Genomic DNA, 21,885 nt, shown 5'->3' with positions numbered 1-21,885 from the left:
AACACTATGCAGTAGGGCGTTCCGCATCAGAAATGAAACGATAGAAGAACAAAAACATACGCTACTATATATATATATAGATAAACTAATTTTACTGCACGGAACAACTGGGAGAAATTGGTGGGGCTGCATGGACCAAAATTTGCTTGATGCTATCATTGAAAATAACCAATGACACGAGAGAGAAAAACACCGGAATCCATTTCATTTTTGACGGAATATCAATTAGCTGTCCTTTTTTTGAGAAACTTCAAAGGACGTCATGTGAACCAAAGGTAAGTTTGTAAGAGCCACTAATGATTTCGTGCCGCTGATGGAAAAATACTCTTCATAGAAAGAGCTTTGATGATAGCTACAGGATCGATACATTATAATGGACGCATTATATATAATTATAACTGGCAAGTTAGATAAATAAATATACGATTCGTCCACCACATGAACTTCTGCTGTACAATGTCAAGCCTAATTTCGGAATTGCCCAAGTACCGACACAGCCACGAGTTGCATTTTGTCGACAAAAGAGGAGGAAGCGTAGCGATGCTCGCACCGTTTCTCAAAGCCAACTTAATCATGTGAAGTTTGTGTAACCACAACGTTTATTATAATTGTTGTAAATAATTATACCAGAGTCGTGCATAAATTCTGAACTATGATCATGGATGGCGCATACGTCGACAATATTGTTTGTTTCAATGATGCGTTATGCCGGTATAGTTGTCAAAACTTCTTTTAACACTTATGACATCTGACACAATCTATGATCTATGAAAGCTAAATTAATGCTTTAGTTGAGTTTACTGAGCCGAGTTGGGGCCATTCAGTTCTTTCGATTTCTTTGTGAAATTGCTGTCGGCGGTTCTACATGAAAATACCAGAAAAGACTAATGACATCGGTTAAAATCAATTTATGAAGCAACGCACTTTACTGTAAATGCTACTAAATCTTCGCTAGCGGATGCCTGTTTTTTTTTTTTACTTGAAACTAGTTGTGTACCAAAAGTTATCAGACCTTTAACTGCGAATTGCCGACTACATCGTAAAAATCTAGGGGCACTTATTTTTAATTGATATTGTTAACTGTCGAATTGGTCTCAGCTCTAACAAACAATAGTTAATCGTACGTAAATTTCCCACTGATAATTCAGTGACAGTTCAGCGATCAGTCACAGCAGTCCACCACAGTCGTTCAAATCTGTCAATAAGTTATCTTGGTATTATGTTAAGTTTTAAGGAGCATTGTTATTATCTAGGAGTTTAAAATTCGATTCTTCGTTTGTCCATCCTGACAATGCACGGGTATAGTTCAAAGTATAAATACTTTGCCTAATTGTATACACATACGATTTCTAAGGTATTCTGTTCACCTATACTGATATGCTTAGTGAATACTTTCGATTATTTCTACTATATCATAACAGTGGCAACAGAAAGCAGTCTGAATTCTTCTTAAGAGTTTTTAAACAGGATCCGTGGGACAAGTACTTTTACACTCCTCCGAAAAAATACTTCACGGCATTGCAAACAAAAATACGACACGAGCTTCACAGTACACGTAGGCGCCTAGCCAATTTATGTCTGTAGAGTTTGTCTCAAGAATGTCATCGCCGCTCACTTATGATTCACGGCGGTTCTTCAGTACTATCATTACCAACATCGCCCATAACATCTCAAACTATTCATTCGACTTATACATAGGTGTTAAATCCGACAAGTAGAAAAACAAATTTATCTTGAACTGAGAGAGTATCGTATGTTTATTGTGTATAATATACAGAGCTAAGAGCAGAAACGTGAGAATACGAACACATGTGTGTATTTTGTCGTAGCATAGCCTCACCATTGGCCAATATAAATGACATTTCCAACTGAATATTTCTTAATACAGATTGAGCCTGTTTCAAATACTACTGTCACATACATTCTCGACGCAGGTTCTTTGCGAACTTTTCTATACATAAAACATCATTGTACTAAAACACATTTGTAGGAAAGTCACCTTAATATTGTCCCTATAACTCCTATAGACGCCCATATTGCATACAATATGGACTTGTATGTGCATAACTTCAATAGTTACTATACTCATACTAAATGATCAACGCAAAACTACTGATAGGTCACTTGTTGCTCTACACGAGCTTACCACGTCCGTATTTAAAAAAAATACGAACGCAAAAAACTGCGGGGAATAAGGCCGTTTCGTTGCTTACTGACCTTACTTTTCCTGATGTCTATATATATGGGGTAAAATTCAAGTGATGGTTGCAGAATGACTCCGTAAAAAATGCTGTTTGGCTTCCTAAGCTCTAGAGTTTCAGATCCAATAGCTTATAAATAAAAACTAAATAGTTAAAGACTTCTTCCAACTTTCCGTCATCTGTATATATATATACAAGATGCGTAGGTCTATTGTCACAATGTTTTGTATATGATAAAACATTTTTTTTCGGGTAAGGGCTGTTGATTTCAACCTCGTCAAGGGCAAACATTTCACAACAAGTATAGTAGAATAAGAAAGCAAATATTTTTGTTGACATAAAATATCATGTTGATGTTACAATAAAGGAACAACGAATTTAGGCAGTATTTTAGGTGTAGATAGCACTAGGGAATGCAAGTCATTAAAACAGAGGCTAAGTGATCACCATGGTGATAAAGGGAAACAACTGCCGAGTAAACATTTTAAACAGGGCAGAAGAATTCTCAATTTGAAGCTGCCGTGATTTAAAAATCGGTTCTGTGTCTACTTGTGTGGTTATATTTGATCATATACGATGTCACCAATGGCTCCTGCATAGAAACTGATTGAGATCATCTTAGGACAATTTTAAGCAGCGTTTAAAAACTTTAATTTACTTAAAATAGTTGACTTAAAAATGAACTGAACTTCACTTAATGTCTGCCGAAGATTTAATTAACTAAAACTTTTATATTTTACATCCCGTCTGTTCATTAAAGAGAATTAGCGTTGTTCGATTAGATATTCACATTATTTTTTTTTCATAATTAGCTAGTCATACATATAAGGCTGTTCTTCAGCAAGCGGTGTTAGTGTATGAATTTTTAAATAAGATGATAATCCACTGAGCTAATCCTTAGCCGTGTGGTATGAAGCTTCATCCGCCTAATCTTACACGTCGCGGTATTCACCCATTACTTCAACAACACTTATACAGCACGAGATTATCATGTATTAGACATGACCTGTTCCGCGAACGAACCACGTTACATTATCGAAAACTCGTATTAGATCCTTGGATAGCAGATACCTAACTTAAGCCTACTTTCATAAGGTTGGTTAATGTGTTGCCGCCTTTCGTCTGCTGCACACTACAGACACTTGTATAGATGACCCCCTTTGAGGGTCTCTCGGTAGCACCTTCCGCCCTTGACAGAGCTCTACTATCGACCAGTCGAGCCATGAGGGGGGACACATATGCGACCCGTTGAATTTCAACGTGTAAGCAAACCAAACCTCTGCCATAAGCTAGAGTCGACCATGAGGGGCGAGGGTTGGTCATTCTGGACCATTAACCTACGAGCGATTCAGTCGACGAGTTGTCGATGCGTGCTAGTCGCTAGCCAAACTGAACTAACAAAAGTCTCGAAAGAGCCCTATAGAGTCGAAGCGAAAGAGTGACAGACTGAAGCTGGACAGCCGTCCAGCTACCCCCTTTATGACAGCTGGCACCGCCTTTGCGACCATCTCCACTGCAGACAAGAGTCCGCAGTGCCCCAGGACACTCTAAGGATACCACGAGACTGCAGTTTGCGGTGTAACGGCCTGCAAGCTTTGCGGCCTGCGGCGGCCATACGCGGCCTCCATCAACGTTAGAACTCCGTGGACCTGCTGACCTGTATGCGCGTTGATTGACTTCACTTGCGATTTCTAACTTCGGTGTGCTTAAATGTGTGGCGGTAAGAAAGTTTGGAAAAAGATAGTGAATCTTTACTTTTCATGAGGGTCTTGACATGCTTTCCGAAGGAAACTGTCCCGGCCCCTTTTTAGCACGTCATCGAATAGCGACCTTACCTCGGTGATGGAGAAGTTGTTCAAAGGCGGGCCACTTGTCAAAGCATACTCGAAAGCTTTCAATACCTGGGAATCGAGGGCCTTGAGAATGCGGAGGCACTCCAACAGACGGCCACCGGAAGCTGATGAGATGCTGGTACCGTTTCGAGATATCGATTATGTTCTTGTGTACGAAAAAGACTATGAGATTCAGGTGAGTTAAACGATGACGGTACTACGCAGTATTACGCTGCCGCTAAAAATCGCACTGATTGATCTCTAAGTCTTACCCTGTTTCTATTATGCTATGTACAATATTCAGGAAGGAATTCAGTTCTTTGGTCCAAGCGAAATGTCCGGGTAATTGCTTGGCCATTAAAACGGATGGTTTGATTACAGATCACCGCCAAATGTATTCTTTATGCGTTTATATAGTTGTTTTTCCCCATTTCGAATAGTTGTGGATTGTGATAGGAACTTGATGCAATTTTTCGACATGTCTTCGTTTTGAAATGACTTCATTTAATGGCACCTATACTTCTGGCATAAAGAAAGTCGAGCTCCAATAACTAATGTCATTGTGTGAGGAACCGTTTTTCCTTTGAAGCACAGTGTTCTTTTGGTGTACTACTCATACGATCATGCTTGAACACAATACATGCGTAAAATATGCTATAGTAATGAATCGTTCACTCGTGGATCATGAACCCGACACTTTGTATCAGGATCTGTTGGTGTTACATCGCCATAAAGATAAGCTATTGAGCCCGATAGGTCTTTTTGTGGCCGGATTTAAGCTCTCCCACACTTGCTGACATAGAAAACGCATGCTTATGTTCGTATTTTTAGTGTATAGCAACTGCAACCAACGATGACCATCATTATTTAACGATTGACCCAATCCGACCAGTGCTTCTATGATATGCCCGCAGCCGCTACGCCAGTTTCGCTATCGTTGATAGGTTGGCGTTATATTATACCATCGAATACATTAGCGTGCGGTTTATAGCTGGCCTTGCAATAGTATGAGTTCGTATTTCGACATTCTACGCTTTGATCATCGCAGTGGATGATCACATCTTGTAATTCGCAGCATATACAAGGAGCGATCGATCTGCGAGCGGTGGGCACGCTCGACAGGTGCGCCCTTTACAAACTCGATGTAGCGGATCACCTGCAGGCTGATATTCTCTACGTTGTCTCATAATGCTTTTAGGAGGCTTGTTCCGATCAGATGTGTAATGATTGAGTGGGCGTGCTTTATTTCAGAGTTGCTAAATTAACGCTTGCATTGGTGCTCTCCTACTGACCAGATAATCGAACTTTCGAGAATTGGCAAACACTAAACCTAGTCGAACGTTGAACTGATCATTGTGCAATGAACGGGGCTCGATACGCATGGTCCGTGTATGTCTCTTCAGCAATGATTGCACCAAACCAACTCGCACAGCTAAATACATATGTGGCCCACCTCGTACTTGAGACTCAGCACTAATTTTTTTTGTCCAGCATTGGGTATATTGCACGAGGATCTTTAAAAAGCGTCTCATAAGGCCTGTAAGTGATTTTTATTTGTTTTGAAACTGCTCATTTTTAGAAAGTTCACGAATATGTCTGCGTGTTACAGCAATCGCGCTCAATTCTGGTCGAGCGTTATCTGTATCCATTCTACGATAACAACTGTGTAGCTTTAGCCAACTTCGAGTGAAGTCGAATGGGTCGAACTTAAATGCCACCAGAACTTGGATGTGTGATCGGAGAGGAGGTCTCTAGCAACGTTCGGGGCAGGACACAGCGTTATCAATCATAAATCCTGTAGGCTTCTAGAGAGGACAGTATACCTTCATGAAAATGTCGCTAGATTGTTCTTCGCGCGTGTTTCGCAACGAACGATAGAAGACCGGCTGTATTACCTTTGTCATCATAGTTTGAACGATTCGAGTGGTGTCCTTTGAACTAGCAAGACTGCTTCGTTTTCATTTCGTTGAATTGAGTATATGGAACACTGAAATCAAGCGAAAGAGCTCTCAGGTAACGCATGTGCTCTTGCCCACCTCAAATGCCCTTACGGCTATTTTCCCAGTTCACTAGATGTTTTAGCGAGAAGAATAAACGGAACTTGATTCTTTTCTGCTTAATGTTGTCACTGGTATGTTTCTTTCTGCACTAGTATGATAACATTGGGTTGGCAAAATTTACGACGCCTAGAGAATAATGTCTTGGCTTGAGTTGATCTAGATTTTAAAGCGGACGTACGCAATGGTAGAGGCTAGCCGTCTGAAGCAACGATTGACAACAGTACAGGGCGTACAGCATTCAAAGAGAGAATTTGCATGGGCCTCAGATGATGTCCGACTCAGTTAATCAGACGGTTTCTTTTATGAAGGCTAACCTGTCTTAGGCGTTGCATTCGCAACACACAAACTACGCCAATTAAGAGTTTGAAGGGCATACAGCTTGTAAATGTTTAGAAGTTTTAGGAAAATTCTAAACAATCGTGAGGCAATGTTTGCGCTAGCTAGTTACTGTTGCTATGCAAATGACGGCTCTAAATCTAAGCAATATTTATTACCTATGAATCGATTACCCGTCAAAAACAAAATGCCTTTATAACACTATGGTGTTAATAAGTAGTTATTTCAAGTCTATAATACCTGCAATTATAGAGCTGAGTCAATGTTGAGTATATATTTAATGTATCATAGATAGACATATCATATCCGCGCGCCGCCAGACGAGCCCAAATGCGATAATCCAAGTCACCTGATTTGGCTATGAAACTCTAATAGCACATTTTCCAATGGCAACCTTTAAAGCGGTGTCAATTGTTAAGTTAGCTATACTGGAAGTCTGCTCCGGATCAAGACAAATGATAGAGTGTTAATGAGAATTGGCAAGAGTTGCATAAGTAGCGGACTGTGCAGATGAAGGTACTGAGTACGCTGTGCACAAATTGACCACTACCTATAGGCTCCAAGTAGTCGCCTTCTGTTGTCCATCGCCGCTCGACTGAGACGGTGATCGCTAGCGACTGTAACGTCCGGAATCTCATCTGTTTTTGTCTCAGAGAAAAGTAGACAACTACTGCACATATCCCGGTTACGATTAAATACAGACAAGGATATCTAACGTCAGCACTCAATCAGTCCGGTAGCGAAACTGTTTTCCAAGTTGGAGGGTGACGTTTCGCGATCGAACTTAACTTCACCGAACCGCTATGTATATATATATATATATATATATATATAGTTAATCTCCACTCGTTTGCTGGGGATAGTAGAAATACGGTCAAGACAAAACAGACCGCGGACGGGCTTGTCCGTTCGGCTATTTCCATGTAGAGAACGAATGAAATGTAGAAAAGCTTTTCCTAAATTTTATCGAGAAAGACTTCACCTGAAGCATTTTAGTTTAATTTGTCATATCCAAGCAAGTAAGCAAGCAAACTGTCCCATCGTGGGTGCCCTGTCTGCGAAAAGAGATGTCAGGCTACAGAGTAAATACCAAACATGTTGATACATAAAGCAATCATTCTTTATAGCTAGCCAACTGTATACATACTGAAAAAGTCAAGCCGCCTAGATGATAATAAGCTCCTGAAACGCACTTCAGAGCTTTTCCTCTATCTGACGTAGTAATTGCCGAAACATATATGCAGCATCTGGTTGAAACTTTCCAGTCTACGATTGAGCTGCTCCGTCCTCCCCTGGAAACACAAGCCGCGGCTCAACTATACTTATGGAATTCTTACGGAAGTCTTACCCGAATACTCAGGGTTATGGCCAAGGTGTCGGAACTTGGACCGAGTTCTACCTTTTTGGCGTCCGTTTTCGTAGCGATCCGTCAAAAAACGTATGTGTCACAAAGACAGAAATACCCTAAGTGATTAAAGACTCGGTTGATCGCCGATGCAGAACGTCAACCATAAAAGTTGCTAACGCACTGCGGCAGCTCGGCGGGTTGCCTGTTAGCTCTTCAGCTCTCATAAATTGCACTTCGAAGATGTTTACATCGAGGGATGTGACAACACTAATCCAATGCTCTCTTTCACTGCAGCGTGGAAGCAATGGGCTCAGTAGTAAAAGACGATATCCGTCTACAAGACTTTATAATGCGGAAACCTACGAGTCTTACGGTAGGAGTCTTAGGAGCCTACACGATGAGCTGCCCAGATAGGGTTTGCAACAGGCATTCGAAATTCGTTGTCGTCTAGGCAAAGGTCTAAATAATAATGTTTTCGTACTACCACTTCGAAAACGTAGACGCCATCTCAACGGAACAACATGGGTTTCGATGAGAACGTTCCACAGAAGCGGCGTGCTGGATCCTGATGGGGTCACGTAATCCGCTATATGCAGCATTCGTCGATTTGATGGCAGCCTCTAGTTCGGCGTTTAGGGGCAAAATTTGCTTACGCTAACCAAGTTAACCGTCCCTATAAATGTGCTCAGCTTCAACTCTTCAATCTAAGAGGGGAACATAATAGCCACTAACGGTATCATTGCCGGCCCTTTGCGATTCACTCAGGCAATTGCCCTGGCTTAGGGGGACAACCTAACTCACTCTTATTCTCCATTTTTGTTCAAAGAATCTCTCTCATCTAAAGACAACTTAATAATATAAAAACCAAATAAATTACAAGTGTAGCTTGGGACTAATGACGGAGGCGTTGGAGTTGGGACGGGGAGCCAGAGCAGCGGCCACTGGCACTTGCACTTCATTAGGCTGTCTCTTGCCTAGACAAACTGGTTTCCATGCACTTTTCCTTTCTGCAACCACCATTGAATGAGTGATCAAGCCACCTCGTAGCTGATCCTTCGGTAATTGCTCTTAGCTTGTTCGATCTTAAAGTAGCTTCGATTGCAGCGTAGAGGATACACGTCATTGAGGGAGATCCTACAGTAAGGAACAATTGAATCGCGTCAAAACTTTTTTTCTCGAAAGAGCACTGGAACCTAGTCGATTTGCCGCTGTATCTGAGAGCCTGCGTCGTTCCCTTGAGCTGGCAGCAACGGAAGCTTTCAAGACAAGATTTAGAAATTAAGAGAAAAAAAAAATCGCGGATATTGATTTGGCTGTTGTGAGGAGAACGAATCGAAAGGGACGAACCGGCTAAACAGACGGATGTATTTCATTATAGACTCTGTAGAAGAGAGGGTTTTTGTGAATTTTACGATACATATAGGTGTTCCGGACACAAGGGCAATTGTGATAAATATCATGCCGCTTGCTGCTCCCTGGTGGCATTTTTTGAATATCTAGCGAATCCGTTTTATAAACTGAGTGAGAATAATTTCCCGTATGCACTCTTACGTCGGGCTATTGTGCTATTCACCTGTTACACGAAGTTTTGCCTACTACCAGCAGAGATAAAGAAATGAAGTCGCATTTGATTTGAAGATAATTAGAACTGATCATACGGATAGATGACTCGTATGACAATTGCCCCCCTACTAAAAGTTATGGAGAGATATCGAATGAATGCGTACTTACTTTAGCTTAGCTTCGCGGTACAAAAGCAAGGACGCGCTATGATTCATAGAATACATGTTAGTTTATATGCTTTCTTCGATTGAGCCGGCGGATCCTGTATATTATCAAAACAGGCTAACCTTATAGCTGTTTGAAATTTCGTAGTTAATTGTTTGAACTCGGTACAATTAAAACGCGGCTTGACATTAAAATATTGGTCTAGAGGTTGACCCATATTATTAAGCTCAAGCGTTGCGAGGTATGATTGTTGTAACAAATTGGTCTAAAAGAGCAGCATCGACGACCATCGTTATGTCGAGTGCTGGAAAATAGGTCGAAGTCACAAGAAAAGTACTTGAAGAGGACTGATGCAAAATACGTAAACTTATGAGAGAACTATGAAAATACATAGTATTGAAGAAAGATATTTCAATATTAGATTCCTTCGCTCGTTAATTAAAATACCACAGACACAAAGATGAGACAGTAAGGGCGTCTTAATCCGTAGCAATCCGTTTGATTAGTGAGCGTTTAGATGCATGCGATCTGGATGCTGATATAGGTTAACTTGAACCATCTAAAAACAACTTTGTAGCAAGACAAAGTGAATGTCCTAGTTTAATTTCATCTGAAACGATACGAGTGAACTTCGTAGAAGGTGGAGTATATTAGAATAAAATAGCTTTGAAGAAAACAGTTTGTAACGTGTTTTTTTTCTGCCAAATATCATAAATAGAATATTTTTGCCAGACTGTTGTCGAGAGCAATGCGCGTTGCAGTGGTGGTGGCTTTTAAAATGACTATGTTTTTGTAGGAAGGCCTGCACTGTTCGTCGGAAGTGATAAGTGTTAGACGATTAGTTGCAGCACCCGCGACTTTCTTGTGAGCTCAATGTTTGTCAATGAGTAACTGCTAACGCTTGCTAAATTATCGATAATTATAGCTGCGTCGATTGTACAACTTAACGTATTAATATCATATGAAGTTCTTGCTTTTAAATTTGCTTTTAGACAAACGATTTTCATACAATGCATATTATTTAGCGGAGTACTGATTTTAAAAAGTTGCGTGCTCATTAGGGATTTTTTTTATGTTTTAGTTTATCAATGGAGGATACGTGTCGACGGAGCCGGGCGAGCAGTCAGAAGATTGCGAGCTTTCTCTGGAGCAACATCGACGATCGGTATTTGAGGCGCCTCTTACCAAACAACGAAGGTACGTTGTATTGAGGTGTGTGTGTTCGCGTGTATGTGTGTGTGTGTGTGTGTGTGTGTGTGTGTGTGTGTGTGTGTGTGTGTGTGTGTGTGTGTGTGTGTGTGTGTGTGTGTGTGTGTGTGTGTGTGTGTGTGTGTGTGTGTGTGTGTGTGTGTGTGTGTGTGTGTGTGTGTGTGTGTGTGTGTGTATGTGTCTGTGTGGGTATTTCTGTGAGTGTGTGTGTGTCTATATCTCTCTGCGTGGAATAATTAAGAGATTTCGGGATGGTATGATACTCCTAAGTCGACCTCTGTTCAAATACTTAACCTTATGGCTGTTGGCTTTTACGTTATAGAAGAAGCGTAAAATTTTCATCTCTCCTTTGTATTCGTGAACAGCGAAGTAACAATAGCAACACAGAATGATCGTAAAGCTCAATAAGCGAGAACATTGAGTTTATATTAAGTGGGAATTTCGCGCAAAGCGCACAGTAGGTAGTAAGTGGTAGATAAAGATTCCTTTAACTATCGTAAAAAATACGTCGTGCATAATAAGATAGTTGTTCGATAACTATGTCTCGCCAAAATCTGTAATTATATAGTGGATCGATTTCAGGCATCGCCGGTTATTTGAGTTGGCAATGAAGCAGGAAGGTCTGGGGTTTGAGGAAGAAGTCGTCGGCGATTATGTGTTTATTAAAGTGCATACGCCTTTTGATAGATTATGCCAGGAAGCCGAAAACGTTCGCTTGGATTTGCCACTAGATGGGGTAAGTTATGAAATGGAGTTTAATAGGTTTGTGAAGTAGCGACAGTTTGAAGCGTAACGTTTGTATTAGAAACATTTATAGTAAACAAAAGATAAATGCTTGAAATGTATAAAAAAAAGAAATATTGATTATGGCGTTATCCAATGGTCGGTATTAGAGATAACATTTTGCATCATTTGTGGAAATGACTTTTATGACTTCGGTACAGAACTGCATGCGAGGTGTACATGATGTTCTTGATATTAGTTCAGGCTACTAGATTAGCAAATGAGACCTATGTGCTTGTTTCTAAAACATAAATAGTATAGGCTATGAAGAAAATCAATTTCTGGGTAATTAATAAACAATAATCTAATGATGTGTGTAGAGGTAAAATTTTTAAGATACCAAATTACATTTTCTACTCTTCATATGCTTATAACGTACAGTTGTCGATTATAAATATCGTGAAAAAAAACTGACTCTTGAAGAATGTTAGTGCAGTTTGTACCGTTACCAGAATGTTACCTGCATACTTGTCATTGGAAAAGGTTAAGGTTGGAAGTTCGTTCCTAGTTTACTCAATACCCTTAAGATGCATGAAACATGAACGAGGCAACTATAGCTAACTAGATAAGCATACGTATTAGTGCATTGTACAGATTATTAACTCATAATTTATAGGTCCGCTGCGACTATTTCGTCGTGGCGTCAGGCTATTCAGAGCGAATCCGTTACGTAACTGTTTCTTAGAAGAGGTGATTGTATTCAATAAAAGAAACAATTCGTGATCAATAACTGTATATATAACTGGCTTTCGTTACTCATAGGTCACAGTACGGTCATAGTGCAAAAACACCACCATTCTGTGATTCCAGACCGTTTTTTGGTCCTAATTTACCTTCTCCAGAAAAAAGTTTCCTGTCTTGGTGTTGAGTGGGTTTAACAATTAAGGCTTAGCAGCTATCGCAATATATCAACATGTACACACTACAAGCAACACTATTCTTTATTGTATTGTAAATTAGGTCGAAGCAGACCTTTTTACGTCGTCCGTTATACAACAGGTCATACGCACGTGCATGACAAACGACGTTTAGGACTATAAATGAAGCAGCTATTCAAAGGCTTTCATTCAGTTTTATAATATTTAATATTCCCTTAGAAGACCAAACTCAGCGTGACATAATACAAGTCCTCCGCTGGATTTAACAACCGTCTATTACCTGGGTAACTTAAAGCTGATTAAGAAAATATAGTGCACATATTCCCCCTAAACGCTCCTTAAAAGTAGGATGCGATGTTTACCGTAAAACCTTATTTTTCGTCGACTAGCTATTTTTTCAGTTTTTCTTTTCAAAAAGGCGCGATCGCTGGGATTTCGTTTCAACTTCCAGTAAATAAAGCAACAAAAATGTATGTCTTTGATTATCCAGTGACCATTAGTACTACGCCAAGAGCAATCGATCTTGCTTGGGATTACCATGAACAGTAAGATTTATGACATTCTTTATAGAATTCGCTGGTGATAACGGTGAAAGCAGATGGCGACGTGGCACTTATTGATTAAGCATCTCTAGATACCACAATAACGGCAAGACAGACTCACAAACTCGTTTATTTCGTTCACTGCCACAGATTTTCAGTTTTGGCTTTATCGTCTTCTTGGCATTTCTATTTGTGTCACAGCAGTGACAGGGGTTGCGGTCATGCAGATGGAGCTGGCGACACTGTTGTCGTCTTCAGACTAATTGGTTCGCTTGGGACGCTTCAAAAAGACTGACCCAGACGAGCAGAACTCAGTGTATGTGCTCTTGATCCCCCTTTTAATGATTATCCAAAATAAGGAAACCCCGATTTAGGCAGCGCACAGTAAGTGTATAACCTTGTCCCTCTAATGTTGATGGGTACTAGCTTATTTAATAAACGGTGCCGTGATCACGAGAGGTCTCGATATTTCAGGCTATTTAACAAAGCCTCTAAATAAACATTCTTTAAAGAAACAATCGTTCGTGGCTCTCAGTTAGCTTCAAGGTAAAGGCACCGTTCAGAACAAAATTTCAGGACATACGGTCCTCAAGATATAGGCCATGCGAATCTGTATATATCTAGACGTCGTACTGCTTTTGTGCGAATCGTATGTCTGTAGCACATACTATTGGCTTTATTCGGTTATGACATCGTGCGAAGCACTGCGAAAGGGCATGTAACACACATCAATGGCGGATCGATAAGGCGGGAAGGGTTTCTACTCTGCTCTCGACTTTACAAAGAAGTGTCTTGGTACAAGCAGATGGCCGGCTATACGCCCAGTCAGAAACTACGACATTTAAATTATTTTTGGAAGTAACTAATTAATGTAGATTTAAACCAAACAAATTAATGTACAAAAAATTGTACCTCTCGGTGTTAAAAAAAAAATACGTCTATTTCTAATTGGAAAAAAAATCTAAAACTTCGTCCCATGAAGAGCATTAAGTAGTTTAAGAGGATTTTAAGCCACAAATGGACGGTTCAGATATTGTAGAGTGGAATCGAACTGACGCGGTTCTGACTGCAGGTCCATCTGGCACTGTTATTCACTCTAATTATACGGTATTATTGTAATACCCTTGTCTTACGCCCGATTTAACGCATGCATATCTACAACTTCTTATAGCTTACTCTATTGACGCGAATAGAGAACTTATGTTATACATTGTTGATACAGAAATACGCCCGAGACCCTAAAAGGTAAGTTACCTTGTTTACCATGTTTAGTTTCATTACTGTAGTACGTTAATTATAGGACTGTTATCAAAAGAGCCTGGTACTTTATCTACTAGTTGCTCTATCTTCATTAGTTACCCTTAAAAACGTAATGGGTATGGATGACGATAATTAACTTCGTTAATACGAAAGGATTTATAAAGTGAATTAAAATATTCCGCTTCTTCGATGATTTTATCTAAAGTTCATACCCAAAAAAACTGCATTTTCATAATTTATTATATTTTCTGCCGGGGCTAAAAGACTACGAATCAATTCGGTCAACTGTGTCGTATGCGGCGACGATGCCGCGGGTGAAATGAGAGGAGTGCTCGAAGATCATTTGTTTAGTCTAAAAATGCTATCTAAAATCTAGTAAAAATACATCTTAGTTTTCTTAGCCGAACGAAATCGGTCGAAACTTTGAATGGGAAACAATTTGTTGTTTGGCCGAGGTAAAATTCAACTATCGCCAGGTATTTTGAATTGATGGGATCTTGATGAAAATTTCGAGTCTGAGTGCTCCATGAATTGCGTTAGGAGTGCAAAAAGGCACGAGACAGGAACAGGTCATTTTGAATGACATGCTAAAGCCCCGGGCTAGATTTGTTTTCGATAATACTGGGTTGGCAAAACAAGGTAACAGAAAAAACAAACAAGGGATAGTCCCAGCTACACTGAATAAGCGAGGCAGCAGAAGAGGTCTAATAGTCAGTCGAAATGATCCTCTTTCGCGAAAAGGCCGGACCACATATAACAAAGCTTGAACGATAAGGTTGTGCTCGAAAGTCTTCTGTGCCCACCACGTACTCCAGACCTCGCGCAGGTGGGATACCATTTTCCGATCACTGGTCAATGAAATTCGTAGCAGTAGGTCTGAGAATGAAGAGCTGTCAAAAACTGATTAGACGGTATTTTCAACGTTAGACCTAGGACATTTTGGTAAGATAGATAGAATAAATGGGTTGAGATATGAGAGCAGTTCTCAACAAGTAACGGGGAATATACGAATTTATTGCTAAAAAATAATTTACCACTAGAATTCGAACGAAATGCTATATAAACCGTGGTTATTCTTTGAGCATAATAGTAATAATACGAGTCGATTTCTGCTGCCGCGAGACTTCGGTGGTCTGTGCTTCAATTGTGCGCTAGGTCGAAATGAGTGGAGTAGAGAGGATACTCTTATTGATGTATGCCGGTTGCTACATTGAGATATATCCCTAAGATTGTATGTTCACGAAAATAGCGCATTATATTTGTCTGAGACGAATAGCATTTATCCTTAGCCACGCAGCAATCCGCAGAGTCAGTTATCCTTCTTTGAATTCTAAATAGAATCAAGTTGTTATTACAGATATTGTTAATATTGTGTTATCCTGAGTAGTTCATGACGTAAATAGGCTATTTATCAATACTTTCCCTCTATCGGTAGTGCTCCTTCGTCATTTCAAGGATTGTATCAAGATAAAATGAAAGAGAGAGCACTCCTGGTTCGCGTGCACCCTAATATACAACTGCTTATAGATATTTAGTACTACAAATAATCGAAACCAATATATAGTTCCAAATACTCGACAGGGCTTTGTTTAGCCTAAAAAAAAAGTAAAAATATCTTCGGATCAGTCTATTAGATACGATCTTTGTTTTACTATGTGCACATTTCCTGTCAATGAACATAACTGACGAGGATTCTCCGTATTTCTTTACAGCTGATATAGAGTAAACAATGTAAACCTAAGTAAGAACAATACACCCTCAAAAATGTTTAACTTTTAATAGTACGCGGTATCGAAAGCACTGTTTGCGACTTCACTACGTGTCTTTATCTGAAACATGCTATGTCGCTTTATAATCACATAATTAAGAAAATACTCTCTTTTATAAACGCACAGGATTTTTGTGATTTTGAAAATAAAACACTGCGGGGATATGTGTGCTCGACGAGTTTTTAGCCATTTCTTGGGTTTCATTTTGAGAAGATATTGCATCATCTAAGACAGAAAGTTTAGCATAATCGTAAGATTATTTAAGTATTAGGTAAGTAAATATGCAAGCGAGATATTAATCTATAACTAAAGGAGCAGATCGTGTAAAGTTAACTGAGTAGTGTTGTCAAAAAACTTAGATAAATTTATTTTACTTATTGAGACGTTTGAAACCTTTCGACCAAGAAGCCTTTCACAAAGATCAAGCGAAAACATCAGGATCTATTTTAAGTTTGTAGAAGACTCATGTTAAATGAGTAAAAAGAAAAACATATTGGCTTGTTAAATAGTATTGATCGACCATTTTCGGTGCAGGAAAATGCAGTACTACTATAATAATTTTGTGAGTATATGTTAAATTAGTCATACACAAGAGCTGGTGCATACAAATCTACGCGAGGTATAAGGGTTGCCTAGATGAAGTAAACGCTACAGTGCCTGGTCAACCCTTCATAGTCGACCAGGAATTGTAGCATTGTTTATAGAGTACGATATGTTACAGACTTTGAATATGATGTTGTTTGCATTACTTCAGATTTCGTTGGATGACGAACCTGATCTGGAGGACCCAGATCAAACGGTCGACCCTCAGCAGTGGCTCCAGGATAAGATGGCCAAGCTCCTCGATCTCGGACAAAGAAGTAAACTATTAATTATTTTCTTAAATGGCGTTTTAAATACAAGTGTAAACAAGTCGCTTGTATTAGCTACCCAGTATCTTTAGTTAATAGGATGAAAAGCTTGCACCTGAAATCATACATTTTAACAATGAAAATCTGATGGTGCCACACGTTTCCTGCATTAGCTACGTAAACTTCCGCACAGCCCTTGCTTGCAAGTGAAAAATTAGCTATTACGTTTTCGAGTTCAATCGCCGTATGTTCAGCCTAAGTGCCTCAGTGTACACGGTTATCTAAATAATCCTGCCGACACATTTTTTTTTCTTTCGTATGTTTTTCAGCGAGAAACATCAGTGCACCGTTCCAGATAAAATGCAAAGACTGGTTCATTGGACCTCGTGATCGAGAGACCTTCTTCAACAGCGCCATCAGAGGATTACTTGTGTGCTAGTCTAAACACTTTTTACTTAAATAGATATTTTATTAAAACGCTGAGTGCATCACTGTTTGCACACGTTTATGGCATGGACGAAGCAGGGAGGGGAAGGGACATTTCTCGGACTTTATTACTCCATGTAGGCAAATCAATACATCAGAATAAGCTGATCATTTTGCTAGCACGTTAAAGAGACGCTATTGTTTTAGAAGATCCTGTTGGAATAGAAGAGAGAGTAAAAAGTTCGGAATAGTTAGTAGCTTCTGTTGGGAAATTTTCAATGTCTAAAAAACCTGGTACCAAAATAGTGAAATTTGAATGTAAATTAGAGGCGCCTTATTTTGGTGTTATAGAAGCAAAGACAACGCTCGACTTCAGTGAGCCTTCCTTGTACCATATGCGCTAAAAGGATTCGATTGTTGAAGTTGCTCTCTACCCAACGTACTCTCCGCAAACATAGAGTACCATTAAATGGTTTCGACATGTGAACATAAGTGGGAGGAGATATCTAACATTACGTTAGGCTTCATGTACAGCATTTTGGTATTTGACTATTTATACGATCGGATATTTGAAGCTGTCTTCTGTTCACTGAAGCGTGTATATGTAGAGCCTTTCCTATAGCAAAAACTCACATAATTCCAATTCGTTACGGAATTAAGGGCGGTTTATAATTAAATAGGCGCAACGGTCTGAAACCCAACGGCCAACAAAAAGAAACATTTAACCCTTCTAACAGACCAGGTGCCGTTTCGACCTAGCAAGCCGACTGCTCCTTTTGTGAGTAAGATAAATTTCCGCTGTTTTTCTTATTTCTAAACAACTTGAAAAAAAAAGGTAAGAAAGTGGCAGTACTGAGTGAGAGGTGTCTGAGCTTGGAAGGAATGACATTTCTCTATTTTCGTTTGTGCATATTATACTAACCAGAATTGGTGATATAGTCGCTTGCACTTAGGTTTGGGTAAAATAGGTTAGAAAATGGAATAACTCTCAGTCATTAACATTGGAACCGGACATTGACAAGGATCTTTGTTAAGCTATTCAACAGAATCGACGGTCAGGTGTTTGTGCAGACATGCCAGCTGTTATCGAGAACATCATGTGCTTGTTAAGTGATTGACTGTTAGCAGTACATGATAACTTTATGTACAGGTAGTAAATAACATTTGTTCGTTATTAGTTTTGAGCTTTTATGACTCTTAAATACTTATAACCATTCTCTGCCATCTATTTCCTCTCCATTGGCCGCATTCATTTTAGATCTCTTTAGAAACTTTAGATTTTAGAAACTCTCATGGAGAAACACTCCATTTAATTCCATTCGAATCCGTTTCAGCGAGAAATATACGTAGTTGAAAATTATAAACGGACATTTTGTGATGCTAGCATGAAGTGATCGTAGGGCGACTTACATCAAAGATGGCGAAATCAATCAATCAATCGACTCGAGCAATTAAAAACTCGTTTTAGAACTACCTTCAGACACGAACGATCGCACAAAAAACTACGACGAACTTCACGAATTAGGCAGGATATTTAATTCACCCTCTCTTTAACCTTTTCTGGGCATATCTGACGTGATCTAATATATAGATATTAGACCACTGATATATATACATATATATATCAGAGTGATGTATTTATTTCACGATGTATCGAAGATTTTACTCCGATGACGTTATAGCGTCCATTCCGGCTATTTCTGTACTATACTAGCATGTGTATACTGCGCGCATAAAACATAGTACCTTTTGTGTAGACGAGATCAATACCGTTACAGGGTGGCTCCATTGAGCTATAATCGTTCTCAGGGGATCTTGGGTTCAGCTATCTCCAAAAATTGATCGGATATTGCTTTTTGCTAATGATCTCTGGATAGGGGAGTAGGTAAGCATGGACAATACAATTTCTTTTAGTATATTTAGACTTTGTTGTCTGGAGGTTTGCATAAAGCTACAAGTCGTTGTGGGCGGTCCTACGTATGACGTCGTTACTAATGTTTGTGCTAGATAAGCAGCAGATCGATTCGAGTAATCAGCGACAGTCAGTAATTGGCCTGGCAATAATTTTGCTTTGGCTCGACGAGCGAAAAATTCAAGCAGGATTTTCTGGGTGTAGTCATGTTCTGAGGAATCCATTTAGCTGTCATATTCTCGGTAGTGATGAATTCAAGCGCAGAGCGTCGCCAGTGGTCGAGTAAAGTGTCGAGTACCCATTATTCCAGGCAACATCTTAGCGTTTCGAGCTAGCTAGTCTAACCCGTCTCCTGGTTTAACACATGAACATAATTACCAATAGTATGTAGAGTCGGCTCTGCGGAGATTTACATTTACAGACATGCAAGTGAAATGAGTTGTAGCTGAATTATTATGGGCTTACCTTCACGGATGATGATACAAGGTCTTAAATGCCTTTATATAAATAGAAAGAGCCGATTTGACGGTCTCATTTCACAACGAGGCGTTATTTTAGCTCTACATTACGAATGGAAGAAACTGTCGTAATCCAAGAACTAATTCGTTAGTGGTACGACCGATCCCTTAGGTCTAAAAGTTTTTGAACGAACCAGAAATATTTGTGGAATACCGTTGGAATAGCTATACTACATGAAGGCAACAGATACGAAAATATTTTATTAAAAAAACCTCTTTCATAGACAAAGACTGATGGCTAAATTATTTGTCCAAAGCGATCCAATATGTAGGAAAGGCTCCCAAACTGTCTACGGTAGGACAGTTGAAATTTGGAATATGTGAGATGCACTCCCCTTCAATAATCTCACATTGAAGTCAGTGTCTAAGAGCTCTCCAACAGCCAATCACATTACTCGTGAATTGTTTGACGGAATACGTTGCGATACTTGTCGCTTTCTTTAAGGTATACACTTGAATGTGGGGGATATAAGGATTCCGTTTTTCTTGATCCAAGCCGTGATTGAATCGTGGCTGAGGTCTTCTAGTAAGTACTGTCGCTTGCCGTGCCACATATTCACGAGGTTCTCCAGAAGAAGGCATATGAGGCAGCATCGACCGTTTCATTTCCGTAATAATGATCTCGTACTGTTGATATCCATAGTGAGTATGCGCGTCACTCTACGCCTAAATATGTTCGGTGCTGCCACCTTATTTTTTTCTGACGCCACTTTTTCGCTTGAGCTTTCTCTGCTGGGCGGCACAACCGGACCCGTGTTTCGTCTATAATGATAATGAATGGCGACGAGCGCACTGGTGAAGAGTCTGTAAAAGGCTGGTTAAGAGATCTTGCTAACGTTTTAACCACCTAGAAAGAAACCCAATCAATGTTAATTTTGTTTCTAAGCCCATTATCCTCTGATGACACGCAATCAGCTGATAGCCACCAATAGTTAAAGGCTTTATGTAGATATATACGAAGTTTCGTCTGCTAGTGGTGTTCGGGCTAGAAATGATTGGTATTTTCCGACTTGGCGAAGAGTTTCGGATCAGTAGTTAATTTATTGTAGGCGGCTTGCTTTTACGGTGGCTACATGCGGGATAAATCTTTAAATATGTCTCTAGCACCTATAGAACTGAGATAATTTACACGATAGGCGCGATTAAATAAAGCGCAACATTGATAAATTTTTAAATAAACCTTAAACATATGTCACACCCTTAATTTTTATCCACATCGCTTATTCATTTCACTGTATACTTAGGATTAGCAAGAGATTGACAAGGGTCATTTTCTCCGAGGAGAGAGACAAGCGCAATTTAGCATATTCTGCTCTATTAGAAGTATTTCTGAAAGCCTCGTAATATTAGAATTTAAGTGATACTTGGCAAAGACAAAATAGCGTTTTTTCCAAACTTTTCGTAAAATTGGATACAAAGCTTCGTTCTCTACTTTCTATAGTCGTGTAATTTTTTTTAACTTTGTTCCGAATCTGATACCATTCTTGCAGACCCACTATATCCTTAGTAACATCGACATTTCTCTGCTAGAAGAAAGGAGCCAAAGCAAATCATTTCACACAAAAAAGGGTAAGGTTTAAATAAATCGTGTTGACATTTTCTAAGAACTAGATCATGTAGACAAGAACTTAATGCCGCACGACGCTTTATAAGGTAGTATCGGCTTCCTTCATAAAAGGAATCGCTATTAAAAGATTCCTGACTTGATTTCGTATTACTAATTTAGAATCTTTGTATATGGAACTTAACTATTTTCTAAAAATGATGTATCCTTGTTTTAAGCATAACGATTTATTCAGGAAGCTTTGAAAATCTTTTTTTTTTTTCATCCCCTATTACGTGTATACGACGCATTGTTGCACGAATAAGGGAAGTTAATAGTATATATGACGGATTTTGGCAGTCGTTGCCTGTCCAGTATTTCAGATCAGACAATGCCGCAACGGTATAATGTGTGTTCGATTGCGGCGATGTAGTTCACGGCATCACTGATCGAGTCGACAAATAGAGCCGACGATAGCCGCTTAGCAGTGGTTTATATTAAAACAAATAAGCCCTGTGACGAAGTGCATACTTCATGCTAATATATATATATATATATATATATATACTTTATAGTCATATTTGTAATTTATTTATACGTCATGTTTATGTGGATACCCTTAAACATGAAAAATCTAATACAGATATTTAGTTTTCCTTAACTATTGCTAGCAATGTCAGAGTTAACGC

At 39.4% G+C, this 21,885-nt stretch overlaps 1 protein-coding gene across 8 annotated transcripts in view; it reads left to right on the top strand.

Annotated features, from left to right (window-relative positions):
* Positions 1-3,510: 3,510 nt before the first annotated feature.
* The window catches only part of LOC111249716 (anoctamin-3-like), a 34,451-nt gene continuing 16,076 nt past the window's right edge, over positions 3,511-21,885 (top strand). For 2 of the 8 annotated variants that reach the window (XM_086986753.1, XM_086986752.1), the window contains exons 1-6: positions 3,511-4,229; positions 10,587-10,702; positions 11,297-11,450; positions 16,701-16,806; positions 17,127-17,227; positions 21,144-21,222. In XM_086986753.1, the coding sequence (XP_086842879.1) occupies positions 4,044-4,229; positions 10,587-10,702; positions 11,297-11,450; positions 16,701-16,806; positions 17,127-17,227; positions 21,144-21,222 (742 nt within the window). In that variant the 5' untranslated portion in view covers positions 3,511-4,043. Of the gene's footprint in view, positions 4,230-5,216; positions 5,573-5,625; positions 6,047-10,586; positions 10,703-11,296; positions 11,451-16,700; positions 16,807-17,126; positions 17,228-21,143; positions 21,223-21,885 lie in introns of those variants that run through there. The other 6 variants (XM_022803954.2, XM_022803953.2, XM_086986751.1 and 3 more) reach the window with 5 other exon arrangements.

Source organism: Varroa destructor, unplaced genomic scaffold, assembly GCF_002443255.2.
Source record: "Varroa destructor unplaced genomic scaffold, Vdes_3.0 BEIS01000004.1, whole genome shotgun sequence".
NCBI lineage: Eukaryota > Metazoa > Arthropoda > Arachnida > Mesostigmata > Varroidae > Varroa > Varroa destructor.
The sequence above is the reverse complement of the archived record's forward strand: the minus strand, read 5'-3'. Positions and strand labels throughout refer to the sequence as shown.